Below are 20,487 nucleotides of genomic sequence, written 5' to 3' on the forward strand. Positions count from 1 at the left end.
CTGGAAAAGGGTTCCCAAGATAAACTAAAGCATGCTAAGCTACTGTGGAGGTAATGCCTGGCTGTGTGTGTCAGGAGATGAGATTGTGTGGTGAGAGGGAGAAGAAAGGATGTCAGGTTCTCCTCCAGCCTTAGCTCTCTGGTCCACAGGAAGGTCAGAAGGTCTTTCTGTTCAGGTTGGGCTGTGCAATAGCAGATGATTGTAAAATGGAAACAGGTGGAAAACTACCAGGAAATAGCAGAATTGCTTATATGCCTATTAAAATCTTCATTGGAAAATGTAGATCTTCAGTTCAAGAGATCCTGGGGAAGGGTAGGGAGGAGGGGCAAGAGCAGAGTCTCTGTAGGAGGAAATAAAGCACTTTTTAGAATCAAATTGCATTCTCTGGTAGAGGAGAATGCAGCCAGCCAAAGATGAGGCAGTAAGGAGGAAATACAGTGAAGGGAGCAGTAGCTGTGAAAACTCAGGGCAACATGTAGATGAGAGTTTTAATAAGCGATACCGTTAAAGTAGTATGGTCTACCTCATTCTCTCAGATTTAGAGAGCGCACATAACAGATTTTAGAACTATGATCAAATGCATTGGCAAATACGTTTTTGACCTTACTCCGTTCTCATTTGGATATGTCTGTTGGCCAGTTGTCAAATGCTGTATCTTCTGTTTAAGTACAATGAAAGACTATTTGGGCAATTATGCATTGGCTAGTATGGTCAACTGGTCAGTTTGGATTCAAACATGTCTGACAAAGTACCTTGCTCCAGAGGTTACCATCTTTTTGCTCAAAGATGCTGATAACTATCAGAAGTTGGAAGAACTTACTTTAAGCCTGCCTTTTCCTTGTCATGTCCTCTCTGTACCCAAAGGAAAAGAACAGAATTTAAGAATTGATATTCATAGGCTACTGATAATATTTTTTTTCCATATGGTAGACTCTACTTTTTGTTCCATCTTGTACGTAAGTAGCTACTCCAGTGGCGTTGCATTTAGTGCAGTTGTTCAAAGCCCAAGTGATTAGAGCCTAACCACAGATCCATGTGTCAGCGTAGCGCCAGCTCCAGCGGACCTGCATCATGTTAACAGACGTTATGTTTCTGAAGGCAGCAAGAACAGCGCAGAGGGCAGGGAGATGCTTTGTGTTAACAGCAGCCCCAGAATAATGGGGAGAGAGGAATCAAACCCGATAAAGCACAGAACATGTGCTAATGCTCATTTTCTCATGGTAGGCCCAGCTACAGAAGGGATGTGAATCACTGCCTAGTCTTCTGGTTTGTGAAGGCTATGTTCTTGAGTTTTTTTAAATATACTTTATTTAGCCAGTGGCTCCAGCTACGGACTGGCTTGTTTAGTTTTTAGAGTTGGACCAGCTATATGGATGGTACTCTCCTTGGTATATGGATTATGTAGCTATGTGGAAAATTGTAGTAGCAAGTTATAACTGTGTCAGTATTATGAGCCTTGTTAAGGTGTTGTATTAGGTCCTGAGAGCATGTGATTTTAAAAAGGCTAGTTCATTGCTAAGTGACTCCAGTTTCCACATAGCAGACAAAATGACATCTTTTTATTGAACCATTAATAGTATAGTTTATTAATATCTTTTCTATAATTTGCACGTGATAATAGATTAATGCCTTTCTCTTTTAGGTGCTGGAGATCAGAATTTATTTACTTCCTTATATCCTACGCTTTCTCAGCAGCTTCCTAGAGAACCCATGGAATGGAGGAGGTAACATACATTTTCTTTTATGGTACTATTTCAGTGTGTGTTTTTAGACTTGGGAAAGTGTGTATTTGTTGTGCTCTGAGAAGCTCTTACCATAAACTGAGTTGAACGTAGCAACTGACATGAGGAGGGGAGAACTTAGGTAATCAAGGTAAATGTTGTTCAGGATGATCATTTCCACTCAGCTTTGTTGAACTTCACCTGAAGAAGAATGATAGTAATGCTGTGTTTCTCTCTTTGGTTTTGTGGTTTGTGGGTGTGTGCTTTGATGTGCTTTGGCAGCCATCTTCTGAAAGTGATGTACTTTCTTCTTAATGAGAATATAAGTAGAACTTACATGGAATTAGATGTACTTTCCTGCAAAAAGTTTGGTATGGCAGGCACACTGTTTTCCGACTGGAAAAAAATATTTTGCGAATATTCTTATTTGGAATTTTTTACTTTTAGAGGTCCTAGAGATACAGAAAATCTTTTAATGAAAGCTGAAAAGCTTCTAGCTCCTACTCTTGCAAGAAGGACCTTCTATATCATTTCAAGTGATACCAACTTGTAGTTAACTTTATACAAATTGCAGGAAGAGTAGTTTGTGAGTTTCCAGTACCAGAGTATTTCAGTTTATTCCTCTTTCCCAAAATACATGTTCATTTTTGTATTCTGCTATGTATGTCTCATCCACTAATTTCACTTTTTCAACTTTGTAGGTCTTATGGCCGTGCTCCAAAGATGATTCATCTTGAATCTAACTTTGTTCAGTTTAAAGAGGAGCTACTACCCAAAGAGGGGAATAAGGCCCTTTTGACTTTTCCCTTTCTTCATATTTATTGGACAGAATGTTGCGTAAGTATTGGGAAGACATCATGAAAAATTGAGTACTCGGATTTAAAAATGAAATTGTTTTGAGTTTCTACTTGTGCACTCTGAACAATTAAGTCTGCATTGCATAAGCATGCATACCCAATATTACTGGAAACAAAACTTAGTCAACTTGAGTACTTTTTACTATAAGCAGTGTTTCTTTGTTGCTTGACACTAAGAGGACAGGCTTTTAAATAACAAAGTATTAAATAAATAAAAGTAGTAAATAAACAAAGAATTTTCAGTACTTTGTCACAAAAAAACCCAGGATCTAACAGTGTTACTGCAGTAGCACAGCACACTTGCTTCATGATACAGAAATGTGGCCAGAGTATTTCAGTTACGATCTATTCACAATTAAATCTCAAGATATGTATTTTTTCTTTAGTTCATCTTCCATATGTGGCAGGTATTAGTATGTGTCAGCAATGTAAACTGGGCAAGATTTGGAATGTCTTAATCCTGTTTATCTACAGTTCACTGCTTTTTGGTTGTTACACATTAATTATTCAGCTGAAGGACAATGGTGACTTCTGATCTGTGACCAGTCAGAAAGTATTCAGAACAGCCTTAAGACTTCTGAATTCATCTGTTTAAAACCAACCCAGAAGCCAAAAAAGTGCCAAACAAGGCTTCTGTGTGCTTTTGATTTTTATGAAAAAGCTTTTAAACAGATTAAGATTTGAACAGTGTTAGAAGGAACAAATAGCACACTTCTGTTACTGTCTGAGAATAAAACAGTTCAGCTTTGTAATTTCAAACATGTTTTTGATGTAAAGTTCAAGAATGTGTAAAGTAAGAGTTTAATGTATGAAGATCTTAATTTCAGTAACCTAAAGAATGATAATACGCCAAATACTCTACGTATTTCCTGTTAACCAAAATACTAGAAATATATTAAATTCAAAGACCAAAACCTTACTATACTTGATCTCAATTGATTTCTTTCAGTTAGTGAACTTACTGTCACTAATTCTATTTGATATGTCTCTCTGTTTGTCTTCTGTTTGAACAAAAATTGCCTTTTGAAATTGTTCAGAATGTCTGTTTGATTTGATGATTCACCACTTCTCATTCCAGGACACGGAAGTGTACAAAACTACAGTCAAGGATGACATCACCAAGTGGCAGAATGTTCTCAAAGCTCACAACTCAGTAGACTGGCTAATTGTGGTAGTTGAGAGTGATGCCAAGAAAAAGAACAAAACAAATATCCTACCCCGAACCTCTATAGTAGATAAAATAAGAAATGACTTCTGTAACAAACAAAGTGACAGGTAAGCATTCTTTTAGTTGCAAACGTTTTAACTTTTTGACTAGTGTGCTGATCTAAAAACTCAACTCCCTATGTAACAGGTTCCTTGCTCATTTAAGGACTTTCTTTGATGTCCATCATTCAAACTGATGGTAGCTTAAGACCTATGTTTTGAAGAAGACTGACACAAGCAGTAAAGGGAGAAGTTTATTTTCAGTTCTTCCTGGGTTCCTAGTGGCTTTGAAATGTGTTTCAAAAAGCTTTTAAGTATCCCTTCTGGCAAAGAGAGGTTTAAGGGGAACAGTGTGGTAATAATCAGGTTTTTTTGTTTGCTTAGGTGCTTGCAAAAATGTTACCAGAATTACAGGTAGTGGGATTGAAGTGAGTGGGAAACAAGCCAATAGAGTTTAGCCAATGGGCTATGCGACCCTTTGGATGGTTGCAGCCAGAGGGTGTAGTGGTCAACGGCTCAGTGTCCAGATGGAGGTCGGTGACGAGTGGTGTCTCTCAGGGGTCCATATTGGGAAAAGTACTGTTTAATATCTTCATCAGTGACATACACTGTGGGATTAAGTGCACCCTCAGCAAGTTTGCAGACGACACCAAGCTGAGTGGTGCGGTTGACACACCCGAGGGATGGGATGCCATCCAGAGGGACATGGACAAGCTTGAGGAATGGGCCTATGTGAACCTCATGAGGTTCAACAAGGCCAAGTGCAGAGTCCTGCACCTGGGTTGGGGCAACCCCGAGTGTCAATACAGGATGAGGGATGAAGGGATTGAGAGCAGCCCTGCCGAGAAGGACTTGGGGGTACTGGTGGACAAGAAGCTGGACATGAGCCAGCAATGTGTGCTCACAGCCCAGAAGGCCAACTGTATCCTGGACTGCATCCAAAGAAGAGTGGCCAGGGGGTGGAGCGAGGTGATTCTGCCCCTCTCCTCCGCTCTGGTGAGACCCCACCTGGAGTGCTGCATCCAGCTCTGGAGCCCTCAGCACAGGAAAGACATGGACCTGTTGGAGAGGGTCCAGAGGAGGGCCACCAAAATGATCAGAGAGATGGGACACCTCTCCTGTGAGGACAGGCTGAGAGACTTAGGGTGGTTCAGCCTGGAGAAGAGGAGGCTCCGGGGAGACCTTATTGCAGCCTTCCAGTACTTAAAGGGGGCTTATAAAAAAGATGGGGGCAGATTTTTTAGCAGGGTCTGTAGCCATAGGACAAGGGGTAACAGTTTTAAACTGAAAGAGGGCAGACTTAGACTAGACATAAGGAAGAAATTTTTGACGATGGTGGTGAAACACTGGCACAGGTTGCCCAGAGAGGTGGTAGCTGCCCCATCCCTGGCAACATTCCAGGTCAGGTTGGACGGGGCTCTGAGCAACCCGATCTAGTTGAAGATGTCCCTGCTCATTGCAGGGGGGTTTGACTAGATGACCTTTAAAGGTCCCTTTCAGTCCAAAGATCCTGTGATTCTATGATTTTTTTTTTTTACCACTTTGCTTTCTGCCTTTCGCTTAATCACCTTTCCACTATGAGATAATTGACTTAAAGCCAGTTTCTTCAGATGTTTTTATACTAAGGAAAATATTAATGAATATATGAAACTGTTTCTGCTTTCATTAAAGTCAACAAAATACACAAATCTTAATTTGAAATCAATTTTAGTAGATACTGTCTTCCTTATTCTGAAACATCGCACTGAATCTATTACATACTGTGTTTTTTCTTTTAACCTTAAGAGTTAACTTTAAACAGGAGATATCCCCTCTAAGAATGAGTGACAGGGTAAGCATTTGAAATCGAGAAGAGTAGATGGAAGCACTCATACCTTGGTGGGAGCTGCCTGTGACTGGCAGGCCAGCATGTTATAACAGGCTGTATATTGGCAGCACTTTCTTTGTACCTAGACAGTGTTTGGTATATTACAGGATTATTTGGGCAAATAGTTTGAACAACTATGATTCACTTCACTTTTGGTTTCTAACTGATTGATTTTGCCATAGCATAAGATGACTATTCCAACCAGAAATGGCGTTTTCCTTGCATGAGAGATTTTCCTGTCTTTAGAAATATCAGTAGTTTTTTGAATGTTACTAAATTTCAGTGATAGAAAAACTGAGGGAAGAAAATGTTCTCAAAAAGGCTGATTTATTTGTGAATTAATGGGATCTGTTTATTTATTTATTTTCTGAGAAAAGCGGTGGAAGTTTTAGCACGTAGGATGTATAAAAACAAATTGGAACACTGTAAGAATACATTATGGAGGATTATTTTAAGCGACGTAGGAAAGGCTGACTATATGTGATCTAATGGATCTTGATTTGTATCTTGCATACTCCTTGCCAGGAATAACTTTTATTACTGTTCTGCTGATTTGCATTGCTAAGCAGACTGTTTTCTTGGATAGCTACAGCATTACTTATGTTTAAGTAATTGGAAAAATGTATCCATTATTTACTTCAAAAAAGTAGAGCTTTATAGTATTTATTTTGTGGAAAACACTTAACTCTTCTCATAAACCATACCACAGACTTAAACGTACATGGAAAAGTTTTTAAGAAGCCATCAAAAACAACCAACCAAAAAAAAACCCCAAAACCCCAACATACCCGCTCCCAAGAAAACATACATAACCCTCAGCCTTGGTTTTTGCCTCTTATTAGCGTTGAATGAAAAACTAAGTTTTGTACACTCTGAATCTGTTAGGTATGCACAGCATTGAACTGTGCATTTGTATATGAATTTCATGTTTACCTCCTCAAAAATAATTTTTATCAATCTCTTTACAGATGTGTGGTACTTTCTGACCCTTTGAAAGACTCTTCCCGTTCTCAGGAATCTTGGAATGCCTTCCTGACCAAACTCAGGACACTGCTTCTCATGTCTTTTACCAAAAACTTAGGCAAGTTTGAAGATGACATGAGAACTTTGAGAGAGAAAAGGACTGAGCCAGGGTGGAGCTTCTGCGAGTATTTCATGGTCCAGGTAAGAATCTCTTTTTATTGAAGGAAGTACTTGAGTCCTAGTTTTAATAATGGTGCTTTTTTTTTTTTTTTTTAAGTTGGCTTTCTGGTACTTTTAATCTTTTAATGTTCTGTTCATTCTTTGAGGGTTGGGGCAGGAAATACGAAGACTGCTATAAAAGCAGCATTTTTACATCGTTTGCAACAGGTTTGTGTTACATAGTAATACCGTGCTATTACAGAAGCAGAATCTTTCCAGGCTTGTCAAAGTTTTATGAGCCTCAACTGAAGTAAACAAATTGCATCTAGAAAGTTTTTTAGTAGTTGCTCTTAAGTTTTGGCTAACTGTCCCATTACTGTGCCTGTGCAAAGACACTCAAACTTATAATTGATATTTCATATGAATGATGATGAGATGATTTTTAGAAAAGTGTCTATTTTGAAGTAATCCATATAGGGAATGCCTTGAGTTCCATTTTTTTGTATTTTGAAATATGTTTTTGTTTTAGCTGGTATACTTGTTCAATAGAATTAAAGGTCTTGATTCCTTTGGAATTTTCTGGTCACTGTACAGTGCCATTATCCACACTAATTCCACCTTGTCTTCATGTCTCCTTTGACTTCATGCACTGCCGCTTGCATATGCTAATTCTCAGACTTTTTCTACTTGCCACTTCGTCTCTCTTCTCTGTGTACCACTGACCCATTATTGATACTGCAGTTGATGCCTTCACAGTGTAAACAGAGGGGAGAAAATATTACTATTATGCGAGATGAGTCTTCAGCAATTTTTTTTTTTTAAACGCAAACTTTTAGTAGATGTATGACCAATATCTTGTAGTGAATCAGGATCTGGATACAGAACAGAATTTACTGGCATAGCTGTATGACTTAATCTTCTTTTGTGAACCTCCCTGTGTTAGGAAGAAATGGTGCTACAATGGCAAGTTTTCCTGTATGTGTGAATTCTGGAAGGGGAAGAATGTTGGAAAAAGTAGTTCCCATAGCTCTATGTATGGATGGGGGCAGGCTGTAATACCAGACGTGACTAATATGAGTAATATGCTCCTTGTATTGCTTGTGTGTCAAAAGGAAGAACTGGCCTTCGTCTTTGAGATGCTGCAGCAATTTGAGGATGCGCTAGTGCAGTATGATGAACTGGATGCCTTGTTTTCTCAGTACGTTGTCAACTTTGGGGCTGGTGGTAAGTGTCTTAAAATGTTAAATAAATGTTAAGTGTATTAATTTCTTCACTATGCTGCTGCTAAACAACCCAGTGCTTTGGGTGCCACATGTGTACATGGGAGGAAAAGTTGGTACATTGCAGTGAGTATGCACTACGCAGTTTGTGCTCTTGTTTTACGCTGTATGCAAACTCAAGTGTACGTCAGTTATAGTCTATTGAAGTTTTTAATCTCTGATGCTTAGAAGCAATTTTTAATGAAAATCTGCGTTTTGCTCATACTCAATGACGGATACAAATGGAGTCCTGGAACTCTGTAATTACCTAAATATCAGTCTGTCTGAGATACAGTTGCTGTTTTCACAGCTCACTGGTAAGTTATGCAATGAAGAGCTTCGTGGAGAAATGCATTCAGGTTTTCCTCAAATTACACGAGACGTTTGGTAATCACTACAAAACTGAATAGAAATATGTGCTTAATCTGCACGACAAAAGATTTAACTTTCTCTTCAAGAAAAATTACTGTGCAAGAAGTGTCACATAACTTCAAAGTGTTTTAATGAGCTAAAGCATATGTTGTTATATAGCGGCTTTAATCAGGTATGTGTTATGAATCTGGTAAAAATATAGTACAGGAGTAATTGCAGTGAAATATATTTGTCCTGACTGAACCTGATGCTGTAGCTGAAAGTCAGGGCACATCTATTCATGATGGCCAACTTTAAGTAGATAAAGTTTGTTTGTTTTGAACTTCAGGTAGGCTTAATTGCTAAGAAATACATTACAAACTGCTTGCTACTATACTAATAACAAATATGACAAAATGCCTATGGGATCTGAATGTTCTGAAATTCAGTTAACTACTTAGCTGTGGAAGTTCTGCTGGGTTTTTTTTGTTTTGTTTTTGAAGTTAAGATGTTAAGTCATTTATCCATATGATAAACTTTAGAATAAGCCAGGTCTCAACCTCTGGAGGGAGAAAGAAGAGGCTTTGATACAAAGCAGTGGTTGATTCTTGGATGTTAACTTTGTTTACTTAGATGGTGCGAACTGGCTGACATTTTTTTGCCAGCCAGTGAGGAGCTGGAATGGTTTAATTCTCCGAAAACCAATAGACATGGAGAAGAGAGAGCTAATTCAGAATCAAGAAGCTACTCTACTGGACTTGCGTAGTTACCTATTTTCTCGCCAGTGCACGTTATTAATCTTCCTACAGAGGCCATGGGAGGTTTCCCAGCGAGCATTGGAGCTTCTTCACAACTGTGTGCAAGAACTCAAGCTATTAGAAGTGAGTCAGTGTAATATATTCCATTATGTGAATGATTTTATCCAATGATGATCTAACAAGATTTTTGAAGTTTAGATGTTGGTGACCAGAATATAGAGTAAGCACTGGCCATGAGTTATCAAAATGGTGCTGTAATAACAGATTGTAGCAGTGCTACAGTTGAATGTTTCACCATGAGGATGTCTTTGGAAAGAAATTTGGAGACATCACATCTGAAAACCAAACCTGTATTTAGTTAAAGTATTCTAGTCTTCACCTGGAAAGTTAACTTCTTAAGCTGGTAGGTAATTTGTCTGCTTCTTTCCTGGATTTATTACTAGTCTCTTGAACTATAGTTCCCATCATTTAAACCTGTAACAGTGTTGTATTGAAGAAAATAAGGCAGAGTGGTTAATATGCAGGCTAGTAGTCTGTAACAGAAAGCAGTTCTGAACTAGAAACAGTATCTACAGGCCTTCTTACTGCCATGCAAGTTGGATGCGGCCTTTTGTGGTTCTTACTTTGTGATTCCTTTTGGTGCCCAGCAATGATCTTCTGTGTTATGCATGTGTGTCTATCTCATCCAATGACAGAAGAAAGAGATAGAAGCTAGTGACAGTGCTCAAAGATTTTTTTTTTTTTTTTTTTTTTTTTTGGTCATGTTGCATGCCTCCATGCTTTACCCCTCCTCCCTCCACACTTTAGTTTCTGCTGGTGTTTTTTAATCCTCTAAAGAGGCTTTGTCAGGGATGTTGTACACTGATCATCCTCCATGTATGACCACAGATGTCTGTGAATTGAAATACATCTTTAAGAACAGTGTAGCGTGCATGAGAATATTTCTGGATTTCACCTTGTGACTCAGCCATGTCCTTAATCCCGTGGGTGTCTGCTTCTCTGTTAGCTTTATCTGTGCTATTATAACAGTAGCTGTTAACCTTTGCCTGTCTGACGTTGTGGTATTAAGTTCCATAAGTTCCATCTGTCCATCTGCATTTAAAAACAGAAAATCTACTTCAGATGCATTGCCCAAAACTAACATGTAATTCCCATAGACAGTATGTTTTGTGTGTGTGTTTTGAGGTTGTTTTTTCCTTTCCAAAATAAATACACGCAGCCTTTTAAATCTCTGAAGGTACTTCCCCTTTTGCTCCACCCCAAGTCTGTCCTCTGCCTCCAATGTTTGCGGCTCTTCTCTGCACCGTCTCTTAATTTTGCTGTTTCTGTCTTAAGGTGGTGATCCAAACTGAATGCAGGTGTTCAGGTTATGAGACAGTAACACTTATTTGTGAATATCATGTAGTTATCCCTGTTGCGATCCTTTTTCTTAATACAGGCAAACCTCTTAATGTGGCTTGACACCACTGAACACATAGTAGAAATCTAAACTACTCTGTTCTTATGATCTTTCTCTTCCTGAAAATTCTTTCAGAATTCAGATTTTTTTTTTTCAAATGCCTTGTGCTTGCGTGTTGAACTTTCCTATCACATTAGTCAATTACCTAGTTTATTATGGGTTTCAAGACCTTCATAACGTTTCTAAAAGGAACATTTTTGCACTGTTTATGAACAGAATTTTAAATATATAATATAATCACAATAATCAACATTATTCCAGATCTTTAGTTATGCTCATGTTTATCTTGATTCTTGAAGTATTCTAGTATCAAACTCTCCTGTCTTTCTCTGTGATGTCCTGATTGATAATCTCTTCTTGGTCTTTTTTTTTTTCTTTCCTTCTTTCTGTGTGTTTTTATTTGGTTTTTTTTAGCTCCATTCTTTAATTAGTTGTTCATGACAGATGTCTTATACTTTGATAACAAACTTATTATTGTGAAGAAATCTTAGACTAATTTCTTCTTTTTCAGGTTGTTTAATCTGCTTCTTAGTGTACTTTTAATTTCAGTCTCAGTTAGATCTGATGTCTCTTTAGGAAAGTAGTAGTATATTCACAGAATTTTTCCTAATTTTGCTTTCCTTGGTCTTAGTTTTCAAATTTTTTTAATTTTTCCAAGTACTTGTACCTATTAGTCCTCTTTTCCTTCTCTTTCATCTTGGTGAATGTATCCAATCTAGTTAATATAATCACAGTTTAGTTGCTTAGCTGTCCTTGTTTCATGAACTAATATATAGAAATTATTCAGGAGGTAGTGAGAGTTGGCTTGTTTTTTGTGTATTCTTAGAGTAAGCTCTTCCAAGAGGCTCTGCTACATCAAGAATAGTATTTTGCTGAAGTATTTTCTCATCTGACTAATCTTTATTTCCCAGTTAATTTTACCTGTTCATCTTCAGGTCTCTGTTCCTCCTGGAGCTTTGGATTGTTGGGTATTTTTGAGTTGTTTGGAAGTCTTACAAAGAATAGAAGGCTGCTGTGATCGGGCTCAGATAGATGCAAATGTTTCCCATACAGTTGGCTTATGGAGCTATGCTACTGAGAAGGTGAGCAAATGATGTGTTGCGGTTGTGGTATTACAATTTTGAAGTAGACCATTTCTTTCTGTGAAACAAATTTTGCACTTTTTATTGTGGAATTTAATATGGGGTTCTGTATAGTCTTGAGTCTGGTCTAGATGAGGCATCCAGGTTTATATCCACTTTCCCCACTGTCAGGTGAGGCCTGAGAATAACTAGGGTGTGTTCACCTCTTTGTCTCTCCCTGCCCTCCCTCACCACTAGTTTCGTAACGACTGGCTAATTAAAGTCCAGAATGAACTCGGTCCACGTTGACTGAGAGAAGAAGCATGAATTTCAGTTATAGCAGGAGTAGCTGCCTGGATGTAGATGCATTTACTGTTATGAATAGAGATTACAGCGATCTGTTTACACAGTTCATTATTTTTTCAGTATGCTAGTATGGCAGTAATAGACCCCTAACTTCACTGAAGGTGTTACACTTGGCAGCTTGTGAAAGAGGCAAATAAGTAATAATCTGCAATTTTTCAGTTACCACCCCTTACCATAAAGTAAAAGTTGTAAAGTGGCCTTTTCAGTTTGGTTAAGCCCCTTCCGTAATTACATCAATGCCTTTTCAAGTTCCACTTACTCTGTTTCTATGGAAGAATTGCTGTTTAAGGTTGACACTGCTTTCCCCTGTGAAAAACAGTTTAGAAAGATGACAAACTCCAGAAACTACTGACATAGTATACTGTATTCTTCGTGGATGTTTTTGAAGACTAGCATAAGCTCATCCTCTTTTTTCCATAGCCTGTAGAATATTTTCTATTCATTTTAATCATATTTTGTTCGTATTTCATTAGACTTAGGAATCCTCTAACTGACCCTTAGGAGGTCCTTGTCTTATTACAAAAGCATAGAAAGACAATTTCACCCTGAAGAGTTACAGTTTTAAAAAAAAAGGGGGGCAGGGTTCAGAATAAAGGAAACAAAGAATTGTTTGAAGTGGTGATGAGTGCATCAGATTCTTCCCATGGTCCTTTCATGTTTCTCTGGAAGGTGACGAGTTGGAAATGTTTCTCCCGTTCTTAGCTCTTCTAACACAAAGTGTAAAGGGCAAAATTGTAGGATAATGAGTAGCAGTAAAGTGGAACAGACTGAATGAAAGAAATTTAGCAAATAGTGACAAAATTAAGTGGAATTAAAAAAAAAAAGTTAATGGCCATCCCCATTTTATATGGTGTAGAGTAATATGACAAGCTGAGACCTTTTTTATTTTGTGGGCTTTCCTTGGTAGTTGATTGAGTTACTCTAAATGAATTAACCAAATGACCAACAGAACTGAATTTCTTTAAGTCACTATATTCTGCTGACTTCTCGGTATCAAGCGTATCAGCTGCTGTCTAGAAGGGGTTTTACGGTAGTTGTGTGGCATTGTTTTAACACTGTTAGCTATGCTAATCATCTCTTTTTCGAGAAGATTTTTACCCAAATACAATAGTTTAGGTGAATTTGCAGGCTTGTCTAATCAGTGTACTGGAGACTGCCTGTGTTTCTTGATTATGTCGTTTTCAAAAATACAGACGCTGTTATTAGAAATTATCTTTGGCAGTAACTGCCAAACATCTCAAGCTTTGTCCATGTGTATATGGAAAAACAGAGGGATTTATTCTGATTGGGTGTTATGCATGTAGGGATGTGTGTGTATATGCATGTGTTCCAATGTTATTTGAGTAACTTATATGCAATTTAGTTCTTAATAACATTAATTTCTACTGTAAGAATAACAGTTACTTTTGAAAGGTTCTCTACTTTCTTCACATGAAGCAACTTTAATACAGTCTTATAAGCAGTATAATAATGATAGCAGTGGAAATGTATTGTAGGAATGATGTAAAGGAATAAAAGATTTATATTGATTTGGTAGCCTATTGAAAACAAGTATCTGGTTTCCCTTACAGTTAAAATCTCTGGGTTATCTGTGTGGACTTGTGTCAGAGAAGGGACCCAATTCAGAAGATCTTAACAGAACTGTTGATCTGTTGGCAGGGTTGGGAGCAGAACGCCCTGAAACAGGTATTACCAGGAATGTACACATTCTTTCTCATAACTGACATTGTCTTAAATACATAGCATATAAATACATCAGTAATTTCCAAGTATCCCTACATATATATCAACATTGATAGAACTCTGTTCTCTTACAAGTTCTTCTAATGTGTGTCTAGTACTTAGTGCATCTCCTTACTGTTGCAAGTGTAAGTTTTTCCATTAATGTTCCGTTTATCAGCACTTAGGTAAATAGTCTTGAGTAGTACTGGTTTTGAGTAAAGTTTTTAATACTCACAGACAAGTATTAAAAATAAAATTATTTGAAAAAGAAATGGAGCATCCTTGATCTGATGTAAATAAGTAACCTGCAACTGGAGCTACAAAGTGATATTATTTAAGTTGAAGTGATATTATTTCAGTGGCCGAACAATCAAATTTATTTACTCCTTATGGATTTTATCACTTGCAAAGATAATTCTGAAGGGAAGAAGCTTTCAGATGTTAAATCTGCTAGAACAATTGGTGTCTTTGAAGCATTAGCTGACAGGCTGATACTTCACTTGCTCTTGCAGGTATGATAATGTATGGTTCTTAATTCAGTGCTATGGTGCCTGTTATATTTATTTAAAATGCAGGCTTTTTTATTCTAGAAATATTGACACATACTTGGTCTGGCAAAGACTTTTAAATGGAACAAACTACTTTGGAAAAAAAAAACCTTGGTCTTGCTAACCATTTTCCTTTGAAGTACATTGTTTAAAGTAGTGAAATGTCTTTAAATTACAGTATACTTCTGTCATGCTGACTTATAAATCCAGCAGAGGGGAGTTGTGAGAATATTACTCTTGGCACAATATGGTATTTAAGCACAATTGTGTGTGTGTGTGTTTAGGTTGAATAAATACTTTGAAATACTGTGTGAAGTTAGTACAATTACTATATTGCTGCTTGCTTTTATCCTGCTACCCTGAACTTCACTCATATGTTCATGCACACACAGGTGGTTGTGAAACAACCTTTCTTCATCTTACTTTAGAGCCTGGGGAAGAAACTCATGATCCATCTCTAAGTTTTAGTGATGTTTCCCATATAAAACAAGTTTTAATTTTTCTCTCCACTTACTACTGAAGGAAGAAGTGGGGAGGAGGGGGTGTTATTAAAATAGGAATGTATTTGTAAGTGACGCCTCTTGTTCTGCTTTTTTTCTAAAGCCAATGCATCACAGAGCCCTTATAAGAAACTTAAAGAGGCCTTATCATCTGTAGAAGCTTTTGAAAAACACTACTTAGTAAGTATGAGTTTTGGTTATTTATATTAGTTTTGTGTTTTACATTATAGATTGAATAGGGCCAAAATTTTCAAACCTGAGAAGATAACATGGAGAATGTAAATCTGTATTTCACTATCAAAGGTTATTGCTTATACACTGAACACAATAAGGCTGATTTGTTTTACAACTGGAACCCTGTATGGGCCCTAAGTTTGAAATATTTTGATTAACTTTAATATTTACGGTTATCAGTTGGAGGTTATTATCTGTAAGGATGTATACTTAGTTATTTAAAAAGCCAGTGTCATGGCTATCATATTCCACTATCTCAAGTTCAGAATTAGTTGAATCTTCCCCAGAAGAATACTGATGTGTGAATTCAGTTCCTTTTGAATCGTTTTAGACTTGCATCTTCCAATGGGTGTACATGGTTTAAGTTATACTGTTGATTTTTTTTTTTAATAAACTGTGGGACATCTGTGGATGATAGGGTTGGCGCTGGCATAGATTGAAACATTAGGATTCTCATTGTGCTTTAATATGCATGTTTATTTCCTGACAGCTCCCTTATTGAGGAGCCATTGTAATGATCTTCTGGATTTTTTATAAAAGATTGTTAAATAAACAAAAAAAAAAACCCCGACTGTCACAAGAGTGTGTTTGGTTTTTGGGTTGGGTGTGTGATTTTGGGGGTTTTTTTCCCCTTAAATAATTTTCCTCTGAAATGTCTTACAGTTGCAGTACTGCTGTTAGAAGTTTTCTGGGGAAAAATTGGAGGAAAACTGTGCAACCTTTTTTTTTTTTTTTTTTAATGAAAACTAAGTGGTACTTACTTTTACAAAGTTTTATTGAAAGAAAAAGTCTCAAAAGATTTCATCTGAAGATACCAGGTTTCATTTTTATACTTCATTTCTTCATAAGACTAGTTGGATAGCTGGACCAAAACTAAAATCTTCAGATTTGCTAGCTGCTCTTACATATTCAGTTCCAACTTGCACCTGAAGATGTCTGCTAAATTCAGCAGTATCTTCCTAAATTTAAGAAACTAAGTGGGATCTGCAGTGTTTGCCAATGAAAGAATTGCCATTCCTGTTTGTATTTCTGACTGCATTTTTATGCAACAGAAATTCAGATATCAAATACGCTGTACAAGATTGTTTTCTATATAGTTGTCACCTAAATATACAATTTATATATACCCATATTTTATCCGTGTATTAGTGGAGGAGACCATAGAACCAGTTAAAATTTCCAGATGCAGCTAAGATAATTTACTTGAATTTAAAATTTTAATGAGTCTGAAAAGTAAAATACAGGTTTTCAGACATGTTGAAAGCAAGAAGTGATGAGCTTTTATTACCAGAAAAGCCTTTTTTCTCATTGAATGGCTAGTCTCATGCAACAACTTCATAATCTTTTGTAAGACTGTTGAATCTTCTTACAAGCATGTTGGTTTGTACATTAATTTGGGGGGAACATAGCTTTTCATTTGTGTATGTAGCTGGTGTCTAAGACCTCTCTGGTTATACTGATCTGTTAAGGAGTGATCACTTAGTTTACTGTAGGATATTTTTGTGAACTCTTAAATAAAAAAATAAGTGATTTTTCTAGGATTTCCATAAGAAATGTCCAAAATGGCCTAAGAAAGGCTTTGTAAGTTAATTTTAGGTCATTTTCCTGCCCTATAGGAATAGATGCTTTCTGACTGATACTCTGCAAAATATGGAGGTAGTTGGAAGCTCTTAAGCAATTTGTTTTGGAGGATAGAGTAGTTCCTAATACACAAAGTGAAGGAGAATGAGCTTCTGTGGAAAGTTGCTGACAATCAGAAGAGGCTGTGGGTTTGTAAATATGATGTGAAATGTTTTTATGTATCTGACCTAAGATTATAATATACTTGAGAAAAAAGTTTGGTGGTGTGTAACAGCTAATTTTGTGAGAAATATTTGTCACTGTTATTACAAGCTTAAGGCAAGGAGAGGAAGGCATCATAGACAGTGCGGCTGCATTGGAAATGAAGCTTAAAGATGACTGAGAAACTTCAACTTGGGATTGCATAGCTTCAAGCAAAATTGCTTTAAGGCACTCTTGCGAAAATACTTACCACGATTGTAACTTCGCATTTTGCGTTTCTTTGTTTACACACTGCAAACTTTCATATACTTAATGGTATATTGTGCACTTTTAGTCAAAGAATCATGTACATGTTCTGTATGTAGTTGTTTTGGTTTTGAAGTATTAGTTATAAGTCTCTGGGACAAGTTCTAATATCATTCTAAATATATTGTGCTGTGGTGTATGCATCCTGGAGTGATACACTACACAATCCTGCAGTGATAACCTAATGACATATAGGCACTAAGAAATAGGTGCTTTCAAAAAGACAGGAGGATTCAAGTGTAAGGAAGTGTTTGAAACTGCATCTTATCTATTATTTTGGTGGGTTTGAGTTGCCTTATCTAATTTTTCATAGGCTTTTTTCCTTCTGCTATTTATAACACAGATACAGGATAATGACCAGCTGTAGAAAAAGTGAAGATGACCTGTTATAAACTGCTCTATATTGTGTGCTGGGGGCAAGGGGAAAGCTAAAAAGTGACTCATTCTGGTAATTCTGTTGTAGTAACTTAGTTATGGCTATAAGTTTCTATAAAATACTATATAGCTATTAAAATATATAAAGCTGATAATACTTTCTTTTCTCTTAAACAGGATCTGTCCCATGCCACCATTGAAATGTACACAAATATTGGAAGAATTCGCTCAGCTAAGCTTGTGGGAAAGGACTTGGCAGAGTTTTATATGTAAATGAATGTTTCAAATGTCTTAAATGCATTAGCTTTGAAAAGTTTGAATATAATCCTCGAGGAAAAGATGCTGTGTTTAAACTGGAATTTGAAAAAGTATTTTTTAAAATGTAAACATACCCTAAGTTTCAAGGCTGTATTTCAGAAAAAAAAAGAAAAGAACACTGGCAATCTCCTTATATCAAACCCTAATTCTCACCTCATGATTTAGTACTCTTACCTTTAACTGGCCTATGTTCTTTAGCTTGATCCTTTCACCTCCTAGGGAGAAACGGGCAATGGGCCAAAGGAGGAAAGCAATAACTTTGTATTTACTGTAGCCTGCTTTGTAATGTGGCTTCTGACTTGTTTCAAATTTTATAGTTATCTTAACTACATATGTGTGTATGTATATACCTAAGAAAAGCCAGAAAACGTGTTCTTCGGAGAGTAATCAGTTTCATATTTGAGGTTTATGATTGCAAAATGTTTGTTTCCCCCCACTGTGAAACTTATAGTGATTTTATTCCTAATTTCCAAATATATTTTTTGTGTTTGTCCCTGCTGTTAAATTCCACTAAAGGAACTTTCTGCATTGGTTTTCTGTTTCTTTTATTTTTTCTTACTTAGAAGAATTTGGGAGTCCTAAGTGTTTTTGGGGAAAACATGTTTGGGCATGCTTCTTACCTATGTTCACTAAAGCAGTCTGATCTTCTAGCCACAACAGATTCTCCTAAATTAACTTAAATTTCCATCTGAGGGAATAATGTTAGGTTTAAAGACTACCATGGAACTGCTGTGTAATGATAAAATATTTTCACTGAAGCATTTTCCTGCTTTAAAATTGTTGAACAAGCATATTTTAATTAACCATCAGAAGCTTGAGACGGCTTTTGCCTCATTTGTAGGACGTAGCTTCACCTCACTTGCTCTGACTTGGGATAGATGAGTGTATGAAGCCTTACATTGACATAGTATATTTATACTAATTGCAGTTCTGCTTGCTTAAGTGAATTGCTTAAAGGTAGGCCATTATGTTGATCTGTTACCAGCAAAATAAAGAGCAGAATGGTTCACTGCGTCTTGTTCTGCATTCATATGAAATGTTCCTCTCCCCTCACCACTTTTGGAGAATGTGTAGAGAGTTTTTGTGGCATTAAAGGTTCTTATATCAATGCTGTTCTCATTTCTTTTTTTTTTAAAGGAGGAAGAAAGGTCCACAGAAGGCAGAAGTCTATCTTCAAGAAGCACTGAAAACTTACCTTGCTGAGGGCTGGGCATTGCTCGTCACACATACAAGAAAACAATTAGCTGAATGTCAGAAACACCTTGGGCAAATAGAAAAGTATCCTCTAAAAGGTGGTGCCAGGAAAATCAAGACCAGAGAAAAATGATACTTCTGACTATTTTTCCTGACATCTCTCCAGCTTATGCTTAACAGCAGAGACTGCCATACACCAGACAGCTTATTTCCATTGTTGCTGTTGATTTGGGGCGGGTTGGGTTATTTATTTTTTCATTTTTATTTTTTTAGTATCTGTTTCACTTAAAACTTTTTGCATATGGTTGCTGCTCACCATTTTAAATATGTCTAGGCTCTAGCAAGTGGTGCAACAGGGATAGTGTGAAGTTTGTCATTAGTTCAGCAGATACCATAGAGGGTTTTTTATGATTCTGTTTGTACTTCATCATTATGGGATATTTTATGAGTTACTGTTTTTTCATTTGATAAATATGCTTTTATAGTGTCTTCCTGTATTAAGGAGCTTAATTAATGGGCTTTGTTTCTATAACTGCTGCCACCTTTTTACTGTGTCACACCTGGCAAGGAATCTTCTGGTGTTTGTAATGGTGACTTTTTCCAAAAGTTAAAACAGAGACTTGGAAGGTGAAAATCTTGTGGCTTTGGCGTGGTGTGTGGTGTTTTAGTATTTTCGGCTATTATTTATTTTTTATTTCTGGCTTTGACCTCTGCTTCAGAAGGGGAGTGGGAGTTGTTTGCTTTTAAGTTGTGTAAAAGCTCAGTCTTCAATGTGCAAATGAAGTCTGTAAATGCAACATAAATGCTAAGTAATACTTAAAATTACTTGGCCCAATCCAGATGTTTGACAGGCTTCAAATTCTTCACTTTGATACTCTCTGTATTATTTTCACACATCAAGTCTACTTGCTATAGCTGTGTTTAAATACTGAATCTCTCTGTGTTGCTGTACTGTTGCTACTTCCAAGATGAGGGGTATGTGTGTGGAAAAGTCTTCTGACTGGCCTTGTGTGTTTTATTGTCTTTTTGGCATTAGAAACAGCACGATTTGAATTCTGGTTTTCATTTTAGCCTCGTATGTTGTTGCCTAAATTTGGTAGCTAAATTAAGTAAATTGGTTCTAATTCGAACTGTTGTGCTGCGTGCAGGGTATTACGTACTATAGCAAAATGGCAAATTTTCATTATTTTTTGGTGTTTTGAGGGAAGGACACTGCTTTCATTGGTACCGTAGTTATAAATGGAATTCCTCTAGGTTCCAAACTGGGGCGGTTAGCTGAACAGAGTACTTTCTGCAGGGCAGTTCTTGTAGATATTAAAAGGAAAGACAGCTTGTTTTGAATGGCCCTTCTAGCTTTTTTAAAAAGTTGTTGTGGTTGGTTTTGTTTTGTTTTGCCTTATAAGCTTATATTCTGGTCTCTAAGTGACGGTACTAGGAGTCTTCCTGTAGCTGAAAATCAGTTGAACTAAATTCAAATTTAT

At 36.9% G+C, this 20,487-nt stretch overlaps 1 protein-coding gene across 1 annotated transcript in view; it reads left to right on the forward strand.

The window, feature by feature from the left end:
* The window catches only part of TRAPPC10 (trafficking protein particle complex subunit 10), a gene marked incomplete at both ends in the record, with an annotated part of 45,163 nt that overhangs the window by 8,619 nt on the left and 16,057 nt on the right, over positions 1 to 20,487 (forward strand). Inside the window, 11 exons of the mRNA XM_082014137.1 lie at positions 1,643 to 1,724; positions 2,423 to 2,558; positions 3,657 to 3,853; positions 6,620 to 6,815; positions 7,886 to 7,997; positions 9,017 to 9,264; positions 11,536 to 11,682; positions 13,599 to 13,713; positions 14,901 to 14,977; positions 17,672 to 17,763; positions 18,950 to 19,090. Coding sequence (XP_081870263.1) covers positions 1,643 to 1,724; positions 2,423 to 2,558; positions 3,657 to 3,853; positions 6,620 to 6,815; positions 7,886 to 7,997; positions 9,017 to 9,264; positions 11,536 to 11,682; positions 13,599 to 13,713; positions 14,901 to 14,977; positions 17,672 to 17,763; positions 18,950 to 19,090 — 1,543 coding nt within the window. The remainder of the gene's footprint in view (positions 1 to 1,642; positions 1,725 to 2,422; positions 2,559 to 3,656; positions 3,854 to 6,619; positions 6,816 to 7,885; positions 7,998 to 9,016; positions 9,265 to 11,535; positions 11,683 to 13,598; positions 13,714 to 14,900; positions 14,978 to 17,671; positions 17,764 to 18,949; positions 19,091 to 20,487) is intronic.

Source organism: Phaethon aethereus (genome assembly GCF_964289735.1).
Source record: "Phaethon aethereus genome assembly, chromosome: 1".
Taxonomy (NCBI): Eukaryota; Metazoa; Chordata; class Aves; order Phaethontiformes; family Phaethontidae; genus Phaethon; species Phaethon aethereus.